General features: G+C 64.2%; 1 protein-coding gene across 9 annotated transcripts in view; it reads right to left on the reverse strand.

Moving 5' to 3' along the window:
• Positions 1-646: 646 nt before the first annotated feature.
• PTK2 (protein tyrosine kinase 2) overlaps positions 647-17,292 on the reverse strand; it is a 130,253-nt gene continuing 113,607 nt past the window's right edge. For 6 of the 9 annotated variants that reach the window (XM_036031459.1, XM_028533637.2, XM_036031452.1 and 3 more), the window contains 10 exons: positions 16,018-16,104; positions 14,085-14,222; positions 12,836-12,967; positions 9,689-9,751; positions 7,114-7,153; positions 6,449-6,555; positions 3,870-3,878; positions 2,625-2,780; positions 1,939-2,019; positions 647-1,796 (listed from right to left, as the gene is read on the reverse strand). In XM_036031459.1, coding sequence (XP_035887352.1) covers positions 1,584-1,796; positions 1,939-2,019; positions 2,625-2,780; positions 3,870-3,878; positions 6,449-6,555; positions 7,114-7,153; positions 9,689-9,751; positions 12,836-12,967; positions 14,085-14,222; positions 16,018-16,104 — 1,026 coding nt within the window. In that variant the 3' untranslated portion in view covers positions 647-1,583. The remainder of the gene's footprint in view (positions 1,797-1,938; positions 2,020-2,624; positions 2,781-3,869; positions 3,879-6,448; positions 6,556-7,113; positions 7,154-9,688; positions 9,752-12,835; positions 12,968-14,084; positions 14,223-16,017; positions 16,105-17,292) is intronic. The other 3 variants (XM_036031453.1, XM_036031456.1, XM_036031458.1) reach the window with 1 other exon arrangement.

The following is a 17,292-nucleotide window of genomic DNA, read 5'->3' on the forward strand; positions in this document are numbered from 1 at the left end:
ACGCCTCGGCCACAGCGCTCCGTGCCGAGGGGGAGACCGGGGGCAGGGCGCTCGCGTCGGGCGGCTGTCCCTGCGGCCGCAGGTCGCGCTCGGGCCACGTCGGGGACAGGCTCGGTGTCGACAGCGGGGAGGGGAGAGGACATCCAGCTTCTAGCGGGCGGCGGCAAGGGACACTGCTAGACACCCCGCGCACGCCCCGCCCCGAGGAGGAGGGGACCGACTCGGGCCCTGAGAGAAGCCAGAGAAGAGAAACTCATGCAGGGCGACTGACCCCTGACCTCTGTCGGAGGACGTCAGTGCTGTGGAAGCCCAGCGGGAAGGGGCGTGCACAGGAACCCCCGCCGGGCCCCCGGTTCCGGCGGCTCTGGGGACCCCCTCGGACCCCCGAGGCCGGGACGGCACGGTGACTCCAGGGCTGCCGAGGGAACCCGCAGGGTGACAAGGCGCCTACCTTGGCGTCTGCCCTTAGCGAGAAGGTGGGGCCATCTTTCTGTGGCGACCACCCCGGCCTGTCTGGGAGGCAAGGAAACAGAAGCGGATCGTCACCGAGAGCCTTCCCGGGTGCTGTTCTATCTGCCAAGTCACCTGAGAAAGTTTACGTGGTTTGAAGGAAAAGGACCACGAGGAAGGACATTACACTGAGACCTTTACTGGTAACACCTGTTTAATAGGTCAAAGTAACTGTACAGTTCATTATATTCTTCCTGAGAATAACTTATATCCCCCAACAGACCAAAGGGAGGGTGCTGTTCTCCAAAGTGCCCACCGGGACGGGCGGGCGGCTGGCTGGCGGCAGAGAAAGCCCGCCCTCCGGTGTGCGGACCCTCTCCTGGGAAGACAGACGCGATGAAGGTTAGTGAACTCCAGTGGCTATAAAATAGTCAGCATGGCTTTAATCTTTCTGTATAAATTATATAAAAACGGAGACGGGGTGGGTCCAGAGCCCCTTCTCAGTGCAGTCTGGAGCGCGCTGGCAGAGGGCAGCCCTGCCCTGGAGAGCACCGCGCTACGGAGCCGGCACGCTGCCCGGGCGGAGGGGCGGAGTCCCCAGCAGAGCCCCGCAAACCCGCGGGAAGGGGAGGCAGGGAGGGCAAGGGGCTGCCCTCCTCCTTCTGAAGTGACTCGGGGCTCCGAGCAGAGCGTCCGTGTTCCTCCTTTGTCAGGCGCGGTCGGCAAGCCTCGAGCCGAATGGGTCCCCGCGCGGCACAGACTCCGGTCGGCACGCGGTTCCGTGGTGGGGGCAGGAGCCCCCGGCTCCTCCAGTCGTCCTGCCTGCCGCCCGCAAGCCCCAGCAATGTCCACCGACACCGGGCGCACAGACCCTTTCGTGACCCTACGAGCTTCGCACATACAGTTTTCGTTATCAGAAAACCCCCCCATTTGGGGTCCTGGACTTTTCTGAACACCGATTCAAAACCAGAAGAAAAAATGAACCCCAATCAAAACGTGGTCAGACTTGTACGAGAGGGTTTCAACCGGCTGTCAGTCGGGGAGTTGGCGCGGTCGTGCGGCGACGGGCAGGCGTCGCCGGCTGCTGGTGGGCACGGAGGGAAGACGGGGCAGCGCGCTGGGCTCAGGCAGGCTCAGTGGGGTCTCGTCTGACTCAGCATCTTCAGCCGCGCCTGGTCAATGACGTCCAGCAGGTTCTTGGCGTCCACGGCCAAGGCGTGGGCGGCGGTGAGCATCTGCTTCTTGTATTCCTGCTGCAGGCTGGTCAGCACGTACTGCTGGGCCAGCTTCATCTTGCCGATGAGCTCGCCCAGGTCCGAGTTCAGCAGCTTCTGCGCCATCTCGATCTGCAGGGCGAGAGGGGTCAGGGGGGCCGCCTCCAGCCACCTTCCCACCAGCCTGCTGCGCGCCCCCCGGCAGCTCACCACACAGGGAGGAGCCACCTCGGGCCTCGTGCACCCCGAGTCGGGGCAGGGGGCCGAGCCCTACCTCTCGGTGAGTGCTGGCCGGCAAGCTGGGAATGGTCTCGTCCACGGTGGCCAGCAGTGTGCGCAGGGCCAGGCCGACGTCCTAGGGGGACAGGACCGCACGCGTCAGCTGGCACGGAGTCACGCGAGGCACCGAGCTTTCCCTCCCACGTGTGACTTTTCGTTTCTCTCTGCCGCTCCACAGAGCATTTCTGTTTCTCCTGCTCAGTGCCCATCCCAACCTTTCCCGAGTCACAGGGCCCCTTCCCCTTGAAAATCCTGCTCCCTGGGGCAAGGCCCGCCCGCCCGGGGGAACAGGTGGGGAGCGTGCACGGGAGCAGAGGCTGCAGGAGCCCCCGCTCTCCTCGCCGCGCGACACTCCGCCCATACCACGCTGCCTGCCCTCCTGGCTGGGCCTGCCAGCGCGGCAGAGGGCGGACGACATGCCCTGGGCCCGGCACCCCGTCCTCACGGTGCTCCCTGAATCGGTTCTTCCCGGGGCAGCCCCTGCGGCCCGGCAGCCTGGCAGAGAGGTGTCGCGAGGCCAGTCTGCACGCACCGAGTGCACGCTGATGCCACCCCCCTGTGCAGCCGTCCCGACCCGACCGCCACTCCGAGACGTGCCCCAGACCTCGGGCAGGAGCAGCCCTGTGTGTGACGGGGGCTGTGACCCCGCACGGTCCCGCCCAGGGGCCGCGGCCGCCGTACCTTCACCATGGGGACGTACTCCTCGGGCGGGGCGGGCTGGATCTTGCTGGACATCTCGATCACGGCCTTCACCAGGCCTGTCACGTTCTCGTACACCCTGTCATTGGAGCGGTCCAGGTTGGCCGTGGGCGGGGGGCTGATTTCCTGGGGCTGAAGCTGCCAACACAGAAGCTGTTATCTTTCTACTGTCCAGCAGGTGGCGGCCTATCACCACGACGCAGTTAGGGAGGGTCTTTAAAAGAGATCAAAGCAGATCACAGAGCTGATTTTCTCTTTGGTGAGGGGTGGAGTTCACTTTGAGGATGACACGATGTGACTCATCCGAGTGGCACGCACTTGAGGCCACCATTTTTCCAACTTTGAGCTCAGTTAAAGGGCACGAGATGGAATCACACACACACTAAGCAGCCCGGACCCTCTCGGAGAGCTGATTCGATGCACCCGGGGCCCTTCGCCCACCGAGACCGGGACTGTGTCACACCCGCGGAGCGTCCCCGGGACGCCGGCCGCAGGCCGAGCGCTCTGCATGAGGACTCGCCGTGCCCACTGGGTTGGACCCTGCAGTGTCGGCCGCCGCTGAGCCTGGCAGCCCCACCCCCCACCTGCTGGAAAGCCGCTCCTCGAGCGGACCCCGCCGGTGCGTGGGCTGCTGCTCGGGGACGGCAGGCGGTGCCCTCCCAGCCTGGCGCCGCGCTTCCCGGGGGAGGGTGGGTGGCCTCAGCTCCCACATAGGGAGGGACAGAGGTGACAGGGCCACCCAGCGCCAGGCACAGAGACATGGCCAGACGTGACCCAAGGTGAACTGTGTGCCGAGCTGCACAAGGGCCCCCGGGGAGTCTCAGCCGTGTTCAAGCATTACGCTGGCCCCCAGGCCTCAGCCCGAGTCTTCCCAGAAAGCTAACTCGGTGCACAGCCGTGTGCCTGCGGGAGTCTGCAGCCTGGGGCAGCCTGGGGCAGCCTGGGCTCAGGCTGGAGCGCTGGGCGCCCGCTCCTGAGCCCACAGGCCGTCTCTGCCCAAGGAACCTGGAACCCGGGAGTCCCCGCCTGGGCAGGAGACAGAGGAGGACAACAGCTCCATCCTGCAGAGGTGGTCCCGTCTCCCTCTCCAACAGCTACCGACACGGTTTCTGGTGAAGAACTGAGTACCTGCGCCCTCCCAGGCCCCCGCGACTTTCCAGGCTAGCCACATGCAGAGCGCTGGGTGTGAGACAGAGCTGGACAGACACACAGACACGAAGTGCTTACCCTCCATGGCTATTGTCGAACGGAAGGTGAGGAAAGGTTAAAGAAATTATCAGAGAGAGAAAGAGAAGAAAAACCATGTTAATAAAGGCAGCAGACAAAACCTCCGTAAAAAAAAAACAAGCAGAACACACAGGCACGACTGTGCCTGGCTCCCGGCACGCGGCGTCAGAGCGGGGCGGGCTGCCGGCGCGCCAGGAGCACCACGCCCGCGCTCCCGGAGTCAATGCGGAGACAGCATGCAAAGCCCAAGGACAACGACCTGGCAGCGTGCGAGAATCAGGGAAGCAGGGGTCTTCCCCAGGAAGGGAGGAGACAGGCCTCTGCCTCCCGAGGAGGCGTGCAGCCCCGGCCCAAGCCCGGCCCTGCGCCCTCGGAGACAGGCGGCACCGCGGCGGTCCGTTCCGAGACCGGGCTGGGCTTAAAGACGCTAGGAGCTCATTTTAAAAACAGGAACAGAAGCTCTTCTTCAGAAGCAATTCTTTAGGTTCAGTTCCTTCACTTTAAACTTACGAGTTAGATTTACTGCTTTTTCCTCGACAGCTGAAGCAAGACCGTGCACTGGGGCGTAAAAGGAGGGGGAACTGGAGGAGACGGGTGTCCCGCCCTGTCCTTAGAACCGTCTGAGAGCAGGAGCACTCGGGGGTGGGGTCAGCAGGACCCCCGAGGCTGCGGCCCACCCCACCCTGCACTGTGCAGGGGTGCAGGGACGCGAGGCCGGGAGGCGCACTCGGGGCTGTGCCGTCGGCACCGAGGGCCCGGGTGGGCGGGACACGCCGTGTGCGGCTGTGTGGGGGCTCCCACAGAAGCAGCCCCGTGGCTCCAGACCCCGTGGGGCGTGGGCAGCGCTCCCGCAGCTGTGCTCCTGCCCCTCCCCTCGGCCCCTCCTGCCCCGGCACGGGCATGGGGCCGCCAGGGCCTCTCTGCAGGGACACTCCCCGTGCAAGATGTGGTTTGGACAGACGTCCGTGGTCCACTTCCTGTTTTCTGGGATCTACCTATTTCTTGACCCCGTGGAGACCCCGCCGGCACAGAGGACAAGCCCACAGAGATGCAGCCAGTCCTGCCTGGTGAGATGGGCAGCACTCCCAGCCTCAGACGACTTGCAGCCAGGGTGGAAAGTCACCAAGGAGAAAGTGAGGCTGCTTTCTGGCCAAAGGCTATCTGGACGGGTTCCTTCACACCCAGGGGATGGGGCAGGGGTCTTCTAGGCCGATCCGAACCAGACAGATGGGTGAGGAACGGAGACACCTACTGCTCCACGCCCTGTGCTCAGGGGCCTTGCCGTCCCGTGTACCCCCACCAGTCCCCCTGGGAGCGTGAGCCCTGGCCACAGCTCTAGGCTGGTATCGGACCTACTCCTGACCTTGGCTTCCCACTGCAGTGCGAGCCGTTCTGGAAGTGTGCTCCCGAGGCTCACGGAGCTGCAGGAGACCTCCAACCTGACTCCGCCCTGCTTCCTTTATGTCAAGAACCCCCATCAGGGAGGGCCGTGTCCTGCGTAGCTCCCCCTGAGACCACCTGGCATGGGGCCCGCAGGGCCCTGGGGTGGCAGCCCGGGCTGGGGGGCGGCCACACTTCGGCCAGAGAGATGGCGTTTTCTCTCCTCGGCAGTGTCCCTCCTGGGATGGCAGGGGGCCTGCTGGTACCCCGTGAGCGGGGGAGGGACCTGGGCCCATGCGCGCACATTCCGCAGGGCCACAGCTCCCGGCAGGCAGGACCGTGGACATGCCCTTCAACCTCTGCAAACCCGGCCACCTCGTGGGACAAGTGGGGGAAAGAGCGATGCCGCCAGCACCATGAGTTCGAGGGAGGGCTGGGAGCCCAGTGCGGGCCCCCGGGGAGCCCGAGTCTGTGAGGACACGGCGGGCGTCAGACGAGCTCAGGGGCCGGCCGCTGAGAAAAACGCTGCCACCGAGCCGACAGCCCGCCCCAGCCTCAGAGGTGACGGGGCGCGAAGCTCGCATCGGCCCGAGCGGCGGAGTGGACATGGAGCCCTTGGCCTTCGAACAGGCGCCGCCGGCTCCCTCTCCACGTCCTGGCGAGCCCAGCACTCTGGGGGGGCTCCCGGAGACTGAGGGCCAGGACCCCAGGCGGCAAGCAGGGGCTCGGAGCCCAGATAAGCCCCCCGGCCTTCTGCAGCCACGCCTCACGGCCCTCGTCTGTCTGCAGGGGGCGCTGCGCAGCAGGCTGCTTTCGAGGCAGCAGTGCCGGCCCTGCGTGGAGGCCCTGCGTGGAGAGCGAGGGAAGTTTCCCCACGGCCACCCCGACAGACCGGGGGCCGAGCCTGCAGAAGGCCCCACTTCCCCAGCGTCCTGCCTTGTCACCTCCCGCAGTCAGCAGCCGCCCAGCACCTCACTCCAGAGGAGTGTTCTGCCTGGTAAGGTGACCACACACCTAGGCCGTGAGGAGCTGCCCGAGAATCCGTCACGTGGGGGCAAACGGGAAAGACTTCGGGAAAGTTTGCCCCCAGCTCTCGGGGGGTGGGGAGCCAGGCCGAGCAAGGCCTGCAGCCCACAGCCATGTCCCTGGGGCCCCGCCCGCAGCCCCACCCGTGCATCTCGGACAGGCCCCCGGCCCACCTTGACGCCCTCGTTGTAGCTGTCCCCGGGGCTGCTGAGGCTGGCGAGGCTGCCCAGGTGGCCGGGGGCTCCGGGGCGCGGTGGCTTTTTTGGAGGAGCTGCAGGATCTGGAAAAGGGAACGAGTCTCATTAAGTGACGCACCTTCCCACAGAGCAAGTGAGCCAACCCACCCCCACAAACACAAGCGCAGGCCCCGCCAGCCCAGCAGCCGCTCGTGGCGGGGAGGGCAGCCACTGCCGAGGCCCCCAGTGTCTTGCACAGCGAGCCCGCCTGCCGGCCTCCACGGCAGCAGCTGGACTCGGGAAACACCGCGCTTGCTGGGCTTGTGGAGGAGCCGTGTTAAAAACCCAGGTGGTGCTCCAAAGCTAGGAAACTTACACATTTAAAACCTGCTCCTGCCCTGGCCAGTGTGGCTCAGTGGATTGAGCACCGGCCTGCCAACCAAAGGGTCACCAGTTTGAGTCCCAGTCAGGGCATGTGCCTGCAGGCCAGGTTGCCAGGAGGGAGCACTTGAGAGGCAACCACACGTGGATGTTTCTCTCTCTCCCTCTTTCTCCCTCCCTTCCTCTCTAAAAATAAGTAAATACAATCTTTGAAAAGTAAAATAAAACCTGCTCCCTCCAAGTGACACAAACTTCTTGATGCAGTTTCTGTCTTTGTTTACCTGGTTTTCCCACAGGCTGATAGATGTGCTGGTTTCCAGCCTGCGGAACAGAAGCTCAGTCAGCACCCGGCTTGCCCGCAGGGCCCCGCCTGCCCCCCTCCCACCCTGTGCACGTCCGAGAAGCGGACGGTAGCCTGCACCGTCCACCCGGGTCCACCCAGGCTGGACCAGCACAGGCCTGCTGCCCGCGATCACACGTGCACACCCTTCCCTGGACCAGTTCGGTGACAGGTGTATTTGGAGCTCATTCCACTTGGAGAAAAAGGAGACTTTCTTTCTCATTTTTAAATACTAAGCTGGTTTACGTGTACATGTGCACACACATATTTCAAGGAAACGCCCATTCTCAAGGCCCTTTCTTCAGGGTGGCCCACAGCTCAAACTGTCCCCGCCCGGCGTGGCCGCCACCGCCAGTCGGCACCCCTGACCTCAGAGGCGCGGAGCCCCCCACGCAGGCAGGTGTGCGGGGCGCAGCACTCAGCTCGCCTGTGGCCCCCAGCCCCGTCACTAGTCCCGGCCCTGCCCCGGCACACAGTGGGCCCGCGCCGCTGGCACACGGCAACAGAGGGGCGCCGCGAGCAGGGAACAACGGTGCGTCGCGTGGCTGTGAGCAGGCTGCGCCCAGTGAAGACGGAGGGGGCGACCCGAAAGTGCAGTTTCAAGTACAAAGGTCAGGCCTTTCGGCAAGGTGACCTCTGAGCAGGCCCGAGGGGAGGCAGCTGAAAAGGGACCTGGGAGAGAAGGCCCGGGAGGGCCACACCGAGGGTGGCGAACCCCGGGCCACAGGGCAGGGAGTGGGGGCGGGTCGGCGGGGAGCCCGGCCCGGACCGCGGCAGCGGACGTGGCTGTGCCGAGCCGACTGCCAGGCGCTGCAGTGCACGAGCCCCACGGCTGGGAGCACGCAGGCGGGCGGGCTGGCCGACAGCTCGGGCCACAAGAAGGCTCCACGGCCGGAGCGCCCCGGATCACTCCCCAGTGTCTGTGCGGGGCCCGGCTGCCTGGGCTTCGGCTTCCCCGTGTGCAGACTGAGGCTGACGGCACCCACCTAATTAACACCAGGTGGTGGCGGTGACGGCGTAAACGTGCTGTCAGCCTGTGCGTCACCCTGAAAACCTGAATAGTTCCCACTCTGTGCAGACGGCTGGGGCTGGCATCCACCAGTCAGGTGTCGGTGCCCCTTAACCAGCTCAGACCAGAAACCGAGGCGCATTTTCACTTTCAAAAGCAGGACATCAGAGAGCTCCAGAAACGGGCGGGACCAGGGAGCTATCTATCTTGGGCAAAGGTCAGAAGAGAAAACACCAGACACAGGGCGTGGCTCCGCCCCTGGCAAGGAGCCACCACCACCTAACCCGCACGTCTCAAGGGAGGAAGATGCAGCCCGGCACCAGGCACCGAGGCAGGCCAGCGCTCCAGGTGCGCAGGCTGGGGCCTCAGGTGACTCACTTGTGGGCGTGGGCAGCCACAGAGCTGCCTCGACCCAGCTGCTGACAGCCCCGCAGGGCTCAGGGGGTGCCTGCAGGGGGCGCCCTCGGCACCACGCCCTGCAGTGGGGCCCCTCCTCCAGGAGCACCGAGCACCTTACTGCCCCCCGGGCCTGGCGCACAGCAGATGCCAGAGGTCACAGAGCGGACCCTTCCTGTGTCGTCAGTTTCAGTTTCACCCAGTGGCTCTGAGTCACCCTTTCGGCTGGTGCGATCCTCTCGGTTACTCACCCCTTCCACACGCTGCCAGGTGCCCCCCGGGCCCCTGAACACAAGTGTGCTCCTTTTCTAGCACACACCCCTGTCGGCCTCGCTCTCAGCAGCGGTCCCGGGACGAGGGCTTCCCGCTGGGAAGGCTGAGGCTCACCCCCCCAAAACCCACCATCTGGGGCAGCCTGCTCCTCACACAGGAGGAGGGAGGTGTGTGTGGTGGTGCTGATGGCGGAAGCCTGGTGCTGCCGCCTGCATGCGCACTGGCACGCCGGCCCTGAGCACGTGTCCCAGGGACCACAGGGGCCCCATGCGTCCCCACTCGGACAGGAAGAGCTGCTGGCGCCCCTCTCCCACGCCTCGAGGGGCTGAGTGACAGCAGGCTCACGTACGCATGCCTGTGCGTCTGCACGTAAGCCAGCGGCCTGCGCCCCGGCAGGAGGGGGCCCTTCTCCCCGGGGCTCTGCAGTGCTGGGGTTCTCACGGGTTTTACGAGTGTTGGGATCAACCCGAACCGGCTCTTTAAAGAGGATGCCAGGCATTTCCCCTGACGACACGCGGAAAGAAGCAAGTCCCCCGAGGAAACGTGTATGACCGTGCAGCGAGCAGGCGACAGAACCCCCGCGGGAGACCTTGACGAGTAAGGAAGGTGCACACTTATTCACACCGTAAGTACGGGGACGCGCACATTCACTCAAGTGCACGGAGGCTCGGTCTGTGTGCACACTCCTCCAGGGCGGGGAGCCCTGTGTGTCCGGCCAGAGCTCGGCGGGGGGCTGAAACGGCACTGTCCCCTGGGGGAGGGCGTGCCCGCCAGCGCCGCGCACAGGAAACACCACAGCCCCGCCCAGCGAGAACGAGAGTGCGGCGCTGCTGCTCACCGGGCCCTGGAGACCGCCGTCCTCCCGGTCCACGCTGCCTCGGGAGAGCCGCACGTCGGGTTTCTGGAGGGGCGACAGGACCAGACGGTGTCAGTCTCGGCTCCGAAGCCCCTCCCCTCCGCACCTGGTGGCACAGCTGCCCTCCGACTGAGCACAGCCGAAAGGTCCCAGTTTCAGAAAAACTCTCAGAGCCCAGAGGGGACAACCACAGCAACGCCCACGCGCTCAGTGGGCAGAATCGGGGGCCCCCACCTCACCTCTCCGGGCGTCCGCTGGCGAGGCTCCTCCTCACGGAGGGAACCTCCACGCGGGATGGAACAGGGCAGCCGCACCCCTGCCCCCCCACAGCGGAAGGCTGCCCGTGCCCGGCCCCCCGTCCAAAGCAGCCACAGTCCAGTCACCAGACCCCCCCACCAAGCATCCAGAACACAAAAGCCTGACAGAGAAGTCTGGATGGAACAGAGGTGAGGGTGGGTGAATTCCACTAGTTCCGGAACAAAGAAGGCAGGTCCGTGCCGTCTGGGGCCCCCGGGCTGCCGCTGGGGGACCACACTGCCCACGCACAGTGGCCACCCCTCCTCAGGGCCCCCGGCCCCCAGAAGCCCTAAGATCACTCCCTGACAGCTCCCCGCCTGGGCAGGAGCATCCTGCCGCCTGATGCGTCTGCGCACCCCCCGGGGCAGGCGGGCGCCCCGGCCCTGGTCCCAGCCACGGCCACACACTGGTCGGGGGACGGAGAACGAGCCTCTGAGCCACGCCTCGCTCCTCCTTGGACACGCGAGTGCGCAGGAGGGAAACTGCATCGCGGAGCGTCCAGCCTCCCTGGGACGTCACGCAGTAGAGCTGGGGGGCACAGAGCCAAGAGGCCGCTCAGCTGGCCGCGGCACGAGGGTGTCCTGACCGGAGCTGGGCCCCGGCCTCGCCGGCTCTGAGCAGAGCAGGGACAGGGCCCGCTGCCCCAGCTAGCTCGCGCAGAGTGAGTGAGTGAGCAAGCGTTGCTAAGTCACTGCCACGTTCAGGGTCACAGAAGGTAAACACGTCCACTGTCGAGCGTCTGGGCCGTGGGTGGCGCCTCTGTGTGCCCATCTCACTACGCCCCCGGCCAGCTCCCCAGGACGGGTGTCCAGGGTGCCGGACCAACCCAGAGGCTCCAACGTCTGGGAAGCTCTGGGGAAAAGCCCCCAGGGCCCAAGACCACACCAGGACCGGTCAGGAGGGCACGTATCTCCTCTCCCAGCCCCCCGGGCTCTCGTGGGGGCCCAGCCAGTTCAGTGCCCAGACCGCCGCAGGCTGTGCTGAGTGCCCCCCACCCTTGCCACCGCCCCACGCAGAATACTTCTGCTGCTTCTCATGGGGCGCTCAGCCCCTGAGGACAGAGGCCAAGGCGGCCTGCTTCCCACTGGATGTCCGTGACTGCAGCAGCAGGGGCAGACAGACAGGTGGGGAAAAACAGCCTAAGGACTTCCTGAGCACTGACTGTCCTCGCCCCACACCCACCTCCGTGCCTGGGACAGGGCCTCCCCGGGGCCGGCACAGCGCAGCCAGGAAGGAGCATGTCCGTCCAAGTGCGGGCAGCCTGGGCCTGCCAGCAGGGCCCCTGCACGCGGAAAGGCAGAACCGGCCACCTGAGGCAGCATGGTGCTCGCGCCCAGCTCTCCGACACTGGGCGAGCACCGCTCCCTGGCGGGGGCGTCTCGTTTACCTTCTACTCCAGTGAAAGCAGCTCAGGCTCACTGCTAGCTTCGGAATGACTCCAGGGAACTACCTCTCCCGCCCCCGCCTGCCCCCCCTCCCCCCCACCACATGGAGCGATTTACTTTCATTTCCCCAGCACGGCGACCCTAACCCCCGAAGGGGGGGTAACTGAGAAAGGCCTGTCACAGGATGTCCCCCGTCCCGGGGTGGGAGTGTCTGAGCCCTGCCCTCCAGTGTGACAGCTGCCTGAAGGGGGGACGAGAGTCAGACAGCCCATCGGAAAGAGGCGGCGCCGCCGGGAGAGGTTCCACGGCCCTGACCGCCCGTGCAGGGTGCTCTGGCCGTGGACACAGGGCAGCCGCACCGGAGCACGGCCGTCTGGAGCCGCAGACTCCCACGGGCGCGTCACGGGCGTACCCGGGGCTCTCTGCCGCTCCCCCGCCGCCTCTACTCTTTTTTATTTAGGTGTGACGTGCACAGCAGAGTGTGCGCAGGCCAGTGGGAAGCTCAACCTGTTTTCAGACACGTGTGAGCCCGCGTAGCACACGACCCAGATCAAAACACCGTGCCCACGGGGCCGCTGCCCTGAGCCCGGGCCCTGTGACGACCGTGTGAAGTCCATGTAAATGGACTATGACAGGCGTCCTCGAGTGTGGCCTTTGTCCCTGTGCTGGGTCATCACCCTCTGCTCACGTGGGGGCTGGGCAGCGCCCGCTGTAGGAACGGTGTCACTCTGCTGCCAGGGGCAAGGGGGCTGTGTCCAGCCCCTGGGGCCACAAAGAAGCTGCTGTGGACAAGCTCCCACGAGTGGGCGCGACCACGCCGCTCTGCCTGCTCTGCGCATGGCGCTGTTTGATGTGCTGGGACACAGCGACCTGCAGGTGCACCCCGGCCTCTCCTCTCACGCTGCGCAAGGAGAAACGCAGGCGGCACGGCCCGGCCCGGAAGCAGAACCAGACACAGGGCGTGGAAGCGCGTGGCAGTGGAGCCACGACTCCAAAGGGCTTGGGTCAAGGGACAACAAAGACTGCTCTGTCTCACCACTTCCTCTCTGTCCCCAGAGGACTTCTGAGGGGCGCCAGCACAAGCTGCCGAGAAAGACACATCCCAGCCCCCCCCCCACACACACGCAGGCAGGGCTTGCCCCTCAGTGCAGGGCGAGAGGCCCACCGGAAGGCCAGCCCTGGGACGCGGCCATGGGCTACGCCCTGACATGGGGGCAACAGTGGTGACATGGAAACCACAGAAACGCTCACACCTCTGAGCCCAGAGCCACCAGTGACAGGTCAGACGCATCCTGAAAAGGGAGTTCAAGAGCAGCACACGCCCCACAAGTGTGCGGTGTCAGAACCAGACGCGTGACTGGCTCCGCTGCTTCGGAAGGGGCGACCCTGGCGACAGACTGCATGCAGCAGGGCCCGAGGGTGGAAGCACATGTCCCAGCGCCATTACCAGGAACCTCTCCTCCTTCTCCAGCCAGCGCTGGTCCTCCTCCATCTCCTGCTGCTGCCGGATCAGCCGCTCCTCCATCAGGTGTGCCGGCAACGCCTGCCCAATCCCACGCAGCTCCCGCGCGGCCGACTCCTGCGGGAGAAACGGCACGGCTGCTCTCGGGCCTGCTGCAGTGCTCTCCCTCTCCTCTGCCTCCGCCAGAGACGGAGCTGTCGGGCACAGAGACGGGGCCACCCTACTGCCCCTGGGAGCACCTCCGCTGGAGGCTGCGAGGCAGCACGCGCCAGGCACCTTTAGAGAGCGTGCGGTCCCTCCGCTTGCCCCACGGGCAGACCTGGCCCACGTGCACAGGGGTCGCTGGTCCTAGTGGACAGTGGGCACAAGGCGGGGGTGACAGAGATCACAGGGGGACCCCCGAGAGAGAGGGACGCGGTGGTGCTGACAGGAGGCTCCACATCCTGTCTCTGTCGCCACCTCGGGGGTCCCCCAGTTCCCGTGAGGCCAGGGCCCATTCCCAGTGGAGGGGCCGGCGATGGCCGCGTCTCCGCTTCCTTCAGGGCTGCGTTGGCCAAAAAGTCTCCATGGTTTTTTCCGTAAAAATAAGACACCTTTTTCCTTTTCACCAAGAATGATACTGTGAGTATGTTGGCTGCCTCCCACGTGGTTTAACGTGGATCGTTCTCAGTTACTGTCTCGATTCGGTCCCTGTCAACGTCAACTGGACCACCCGCCAGTGGGGCACCGTCCAGCGAGAAATCTCCAGCACGAGACTGCGCAGCCACTTCTGACACGTGCGGTCAGTCACAGCGCCTTCTCCCTACGCTGCACACACCTCTTTTGCGTTTCACTTGCGTTTTTACCTTCCTTGAAGTAATAAAGCATGATGAGCTAAAAATGTTGTGTATTCCCTTCCATCTTCAATATTAAAATGGCTACACAAGAAATTCACTCATCTTTACGTTTTTTAAGTGCTCTCTGAGATGACGGCTGTCACAATACAATCTAATAAGATTGTTTCAGATACAGTTAAAGATGCTGTAACTGCTACTAGAGCCATCTTACAAAAAAAAAACAAAAAAAAAAACAAAAAAGAAAACAAGCAAACTTTTTGACCAACTCAGCAAAAGAGCTCCCCCGCACCAGGAAGCGTCCGAAAGAGCGGAGTGCCCTGATGTGAGACCAGAACGACCGGCACCTTGGGCAACGCCCCGTCGGCCAGCACACCGGAGCCCAGGGGCGCCCAGCTCACCTCCACGCCTGGCTGCCACACCGGCATCTCCGGCGGCCTGTGGTTCCACGAGTCTGTCTGGTCCAGCAGAGGCGCCTGCCCCGGGTACATGCCACCAGCCATGGGTGGGACGCCGTGCGAGCCAGGGTAGCCGGAGACCTGTGGACGGGTGAGCACTGGGTCACGATCTGCCGTGACGGGCTCTGCACGGCCCTGCTTTCCCGTGGAGGCCCCAATGAGGGTCACATGCCCCAGCACCTGTGATGACCGCACCTGACACGGCAAAGGGACCTCGCAGACAGAGCCTAGATGAGGGACCCTGAGACGGGAGACGACCCCAGACGGCCTGAGTGCCCCTGGCGTGGTCACAAGGTCGCTCGTGAAGTGCAAGAGGGGAGTGAGGGGCGAGGGGCAGACCTGACCACTGCAGGCCCAGCAGGGAGGCCCCGCCCTGAGCGTCGGCGTGAAGACAGAGGAGGCCGGTCACGAGCCTAGACATGCGGGTGGCCCTGGGGGACCCTGCAGAGAGGGGCCCTCTCTGAGGGAGCTGCGTTAGACAGCGAACACGTAACATGCCCTGGAGAGAGGTCACCCACTTCGGAACCTCACACGCATCTCACGCCGGGGGTGAAAGCAGCAGAAGGCCACACACACGGCGGCACCCTGAGCTGCTCTGGAACCCCGTCCTGTGCAGCCCACCAGACAGCCCCCAAACGTCTGTCCCCCAAGGAGCGAGGGCTGGGGGGGGGGGGGTCTATCCCAAGTGCTGACAGTGACAGCAAAGCCGACAGGAGCCAGGCGGCTGGAGTGGAGGGAAGCGCCAGGCACAGGCGCCCGAGAGGCCTTTTTCCCTGAGGCCCCTCCCCCGGGGAGGGGAAGACAGAGCCAGACCCCTGAGGCGCCCGTCCCCAGGACCCACTGGGCGGACAGGGAGGGCCCAGCTGGCTGCCCGCCTCTAACGAGACGCAGAGCAGCCGGGCAGCCGCAAGCCCTTCAGCAGAGGCCGTGTGGCTGCGAGGTCGCCGGGCACGGACTGTGCCAGTGCGCTGCCCTGACCACACGGAACCAGCGCACTGCCAAGGGAGATATGCGGGAGTTCTCACAGTTGACTGGGACGGAAATGTTTAATGACAAAGGATTCTGCTAATCACAAAATACTACACCACTACTATATTTGGTCAGAAAAGACATATTACTGCCAAGGAACTTTCAGGAATTTCCACCACAAAGAGATTTTGAGTGACCTAAGGCAGCTTCCTGCTGAGCCCCAGCCCAGGGCAGGGCCCCAAGTGCAGCTCGGGCTGAGAAGGAACATGGCGTCCCCCCGGGAGCGTCCTGCAGCTGGCCCGGTCCCAGGACCGTCGGAGGGAGCGCGGTGTCCACTCACTGAGCTCCAGCCTCCTCCCGGTTCTAGGCCCTGCAGACACCACGGAGCAACCAGCCCCGGAGGCCCGGGGCTTTCTGTGCTGCCATGCTCGCTCTCAGCGAGGCTGGCGCACGGCTCCTGCTCAGCACCCGCTGGGCTCCGACGCCCGCCCTCAGGAACAAGGGCGGGCAGTCACTGGCCGGGCTCCGGCCCTGCCCTCTCAGGGACTGTCGTTTCCACGCTGCAGGGCCGCCGGTCAGGCTGGCACCTGCGCCTGTCCCTGCAGCCGCTCGTCTGGCTCCGCGGCACTTCTGCACCTTCTCCGCGACTTCCAGGAGCGCTGCCCAGCTGCGCGTCCCCGCTGCCCCGCAGGTGCCCACCGGGTCCTGCACCGGACCAGAGCAGGAGGACGAGGGCAGGCCTGAGCGCCGGGGGCCGAGGGCCACTCTCCCGGCTGCTTCCCTCCATGTGCTCCCCTGGACCTGACGAGGCCGGCTACCCCCCAGCTTGCCCAGCCCTGCTCACAAGCACGCCGGCACACACACAACGTGCCCCGCCACCCCCAGCCGTGCAGAAGGACCGGCGTACCTGGTAATGGTTGGTCTGCACCGCGTGCTGCGGGCTCGGGTAGAAGCCTTCACTGGACCTTGGGCTCGGGTAGCCAGGCCTGCTGGGCTGCGGACAGATGGACAGGGTGTCACCTGCAGGAGCATTCTGATTACCGTGGTCAATCTATGCCTTATGGAAAGTAACAGGAAAAGCTCTCTCTCTAAAAGAGCTTAGCTGGAAAGGATGCTGAAGGGCACCAAGACATTTCAGTGGGGTTAGAAATCATCTTTTCAGCCAGGGATGCTGGGACGATCAAATACCCACAGGTGGAAAAATGAAGTTGGACGCCTTCCTCCCAGCACACACAGGAGTCAGCCCGGAGCGCACCACAGAGCTAAGCTGAGAGCTGGAGCTGTAGAGCTCTTAGAGAAGGTCAGTTGGACGCCTTCCTCCCAGCACACACAGGAGTCAGCCCGGAGCGCACCACAGAGCTAAGCTGAGAGCTGGAGCTGTAGAGCTCTTAGAGAAGGTCAGAGGGCAGACCTTTGGGTTAGGCAGTGGGTTTTCCACTACAACACCAAGAGCTCAGGCAACAGAAGGGAAAAGAGGAAGATGAACTGCACTCTGCTCTGGCTGGCGTGGCTCAGCGCACTGGGTGCCGGTTCCACTCCCAGTCAGGGCACACGCCTGCGCTGCGGGCCAGGGCCCCAGTGGAGAGCGCACAAGAGGCAACCACACACTCATGGTTCTCTCCTTCTTTTTGTCCTTTCCTCCCCCTAGCTCTAAAAATAAATAAAATCTTAAAAAAAAAAAGATAAACTGCACTTGATCAAAATTAAAAGCTTTAGTGTTGCAAATGACACCACCAGGCAAATGAAAAGACAACCCATGGAATAGGAGAAAATATTTGCAAATCATTTCTAACAGGATATTTAAGAACTTTTTAAACTCAAGAATACAATAACTATTCTCAAGCAACAGTGGGCAAAGGCCTTGAGCAGCCCCAAAGAAGCTATGCCACTGGCCAGGGAGCTCAGACACGAAGAGACACTCCACACCACTCAGTGTCGAGGGGCTCAAACCTGGACGCTCGAGCAGCCACACCCAGGCTGGGTGAGCGAGGACAAGCGTGCGCCCCGACTGGCCTCCGCTGCCTCATCTGCAACACGGGAGTGGCGCTACGGGAACTGGAAATCACCGGAACCGTCTGTCCGTGAGACACCTGAATCTGAAGCCCACGGCAAAGGAACACTTGGTCTGAAATGGCAGGCGAGCCCACGAAGCGCCCTGCGTCTGAGAGACGGAACAAAGTGG

The sequence above is a fragment of the Phyllostomus discolor genome, chromosome 7 (assembly GCF_004126475.2).
Source record: "Phyllostomus discolor isolate MPI-MPIP mPhyDis1 chromosome 7, mPhyDis1.pri.v3, whole genome shotgun sequence".
NCBI lineage: Eukaryota > Metazoa > Chordata > Mammalia > Chiroptera > Phyllostomidae > Phyllostomus > Phyllostomus discolor.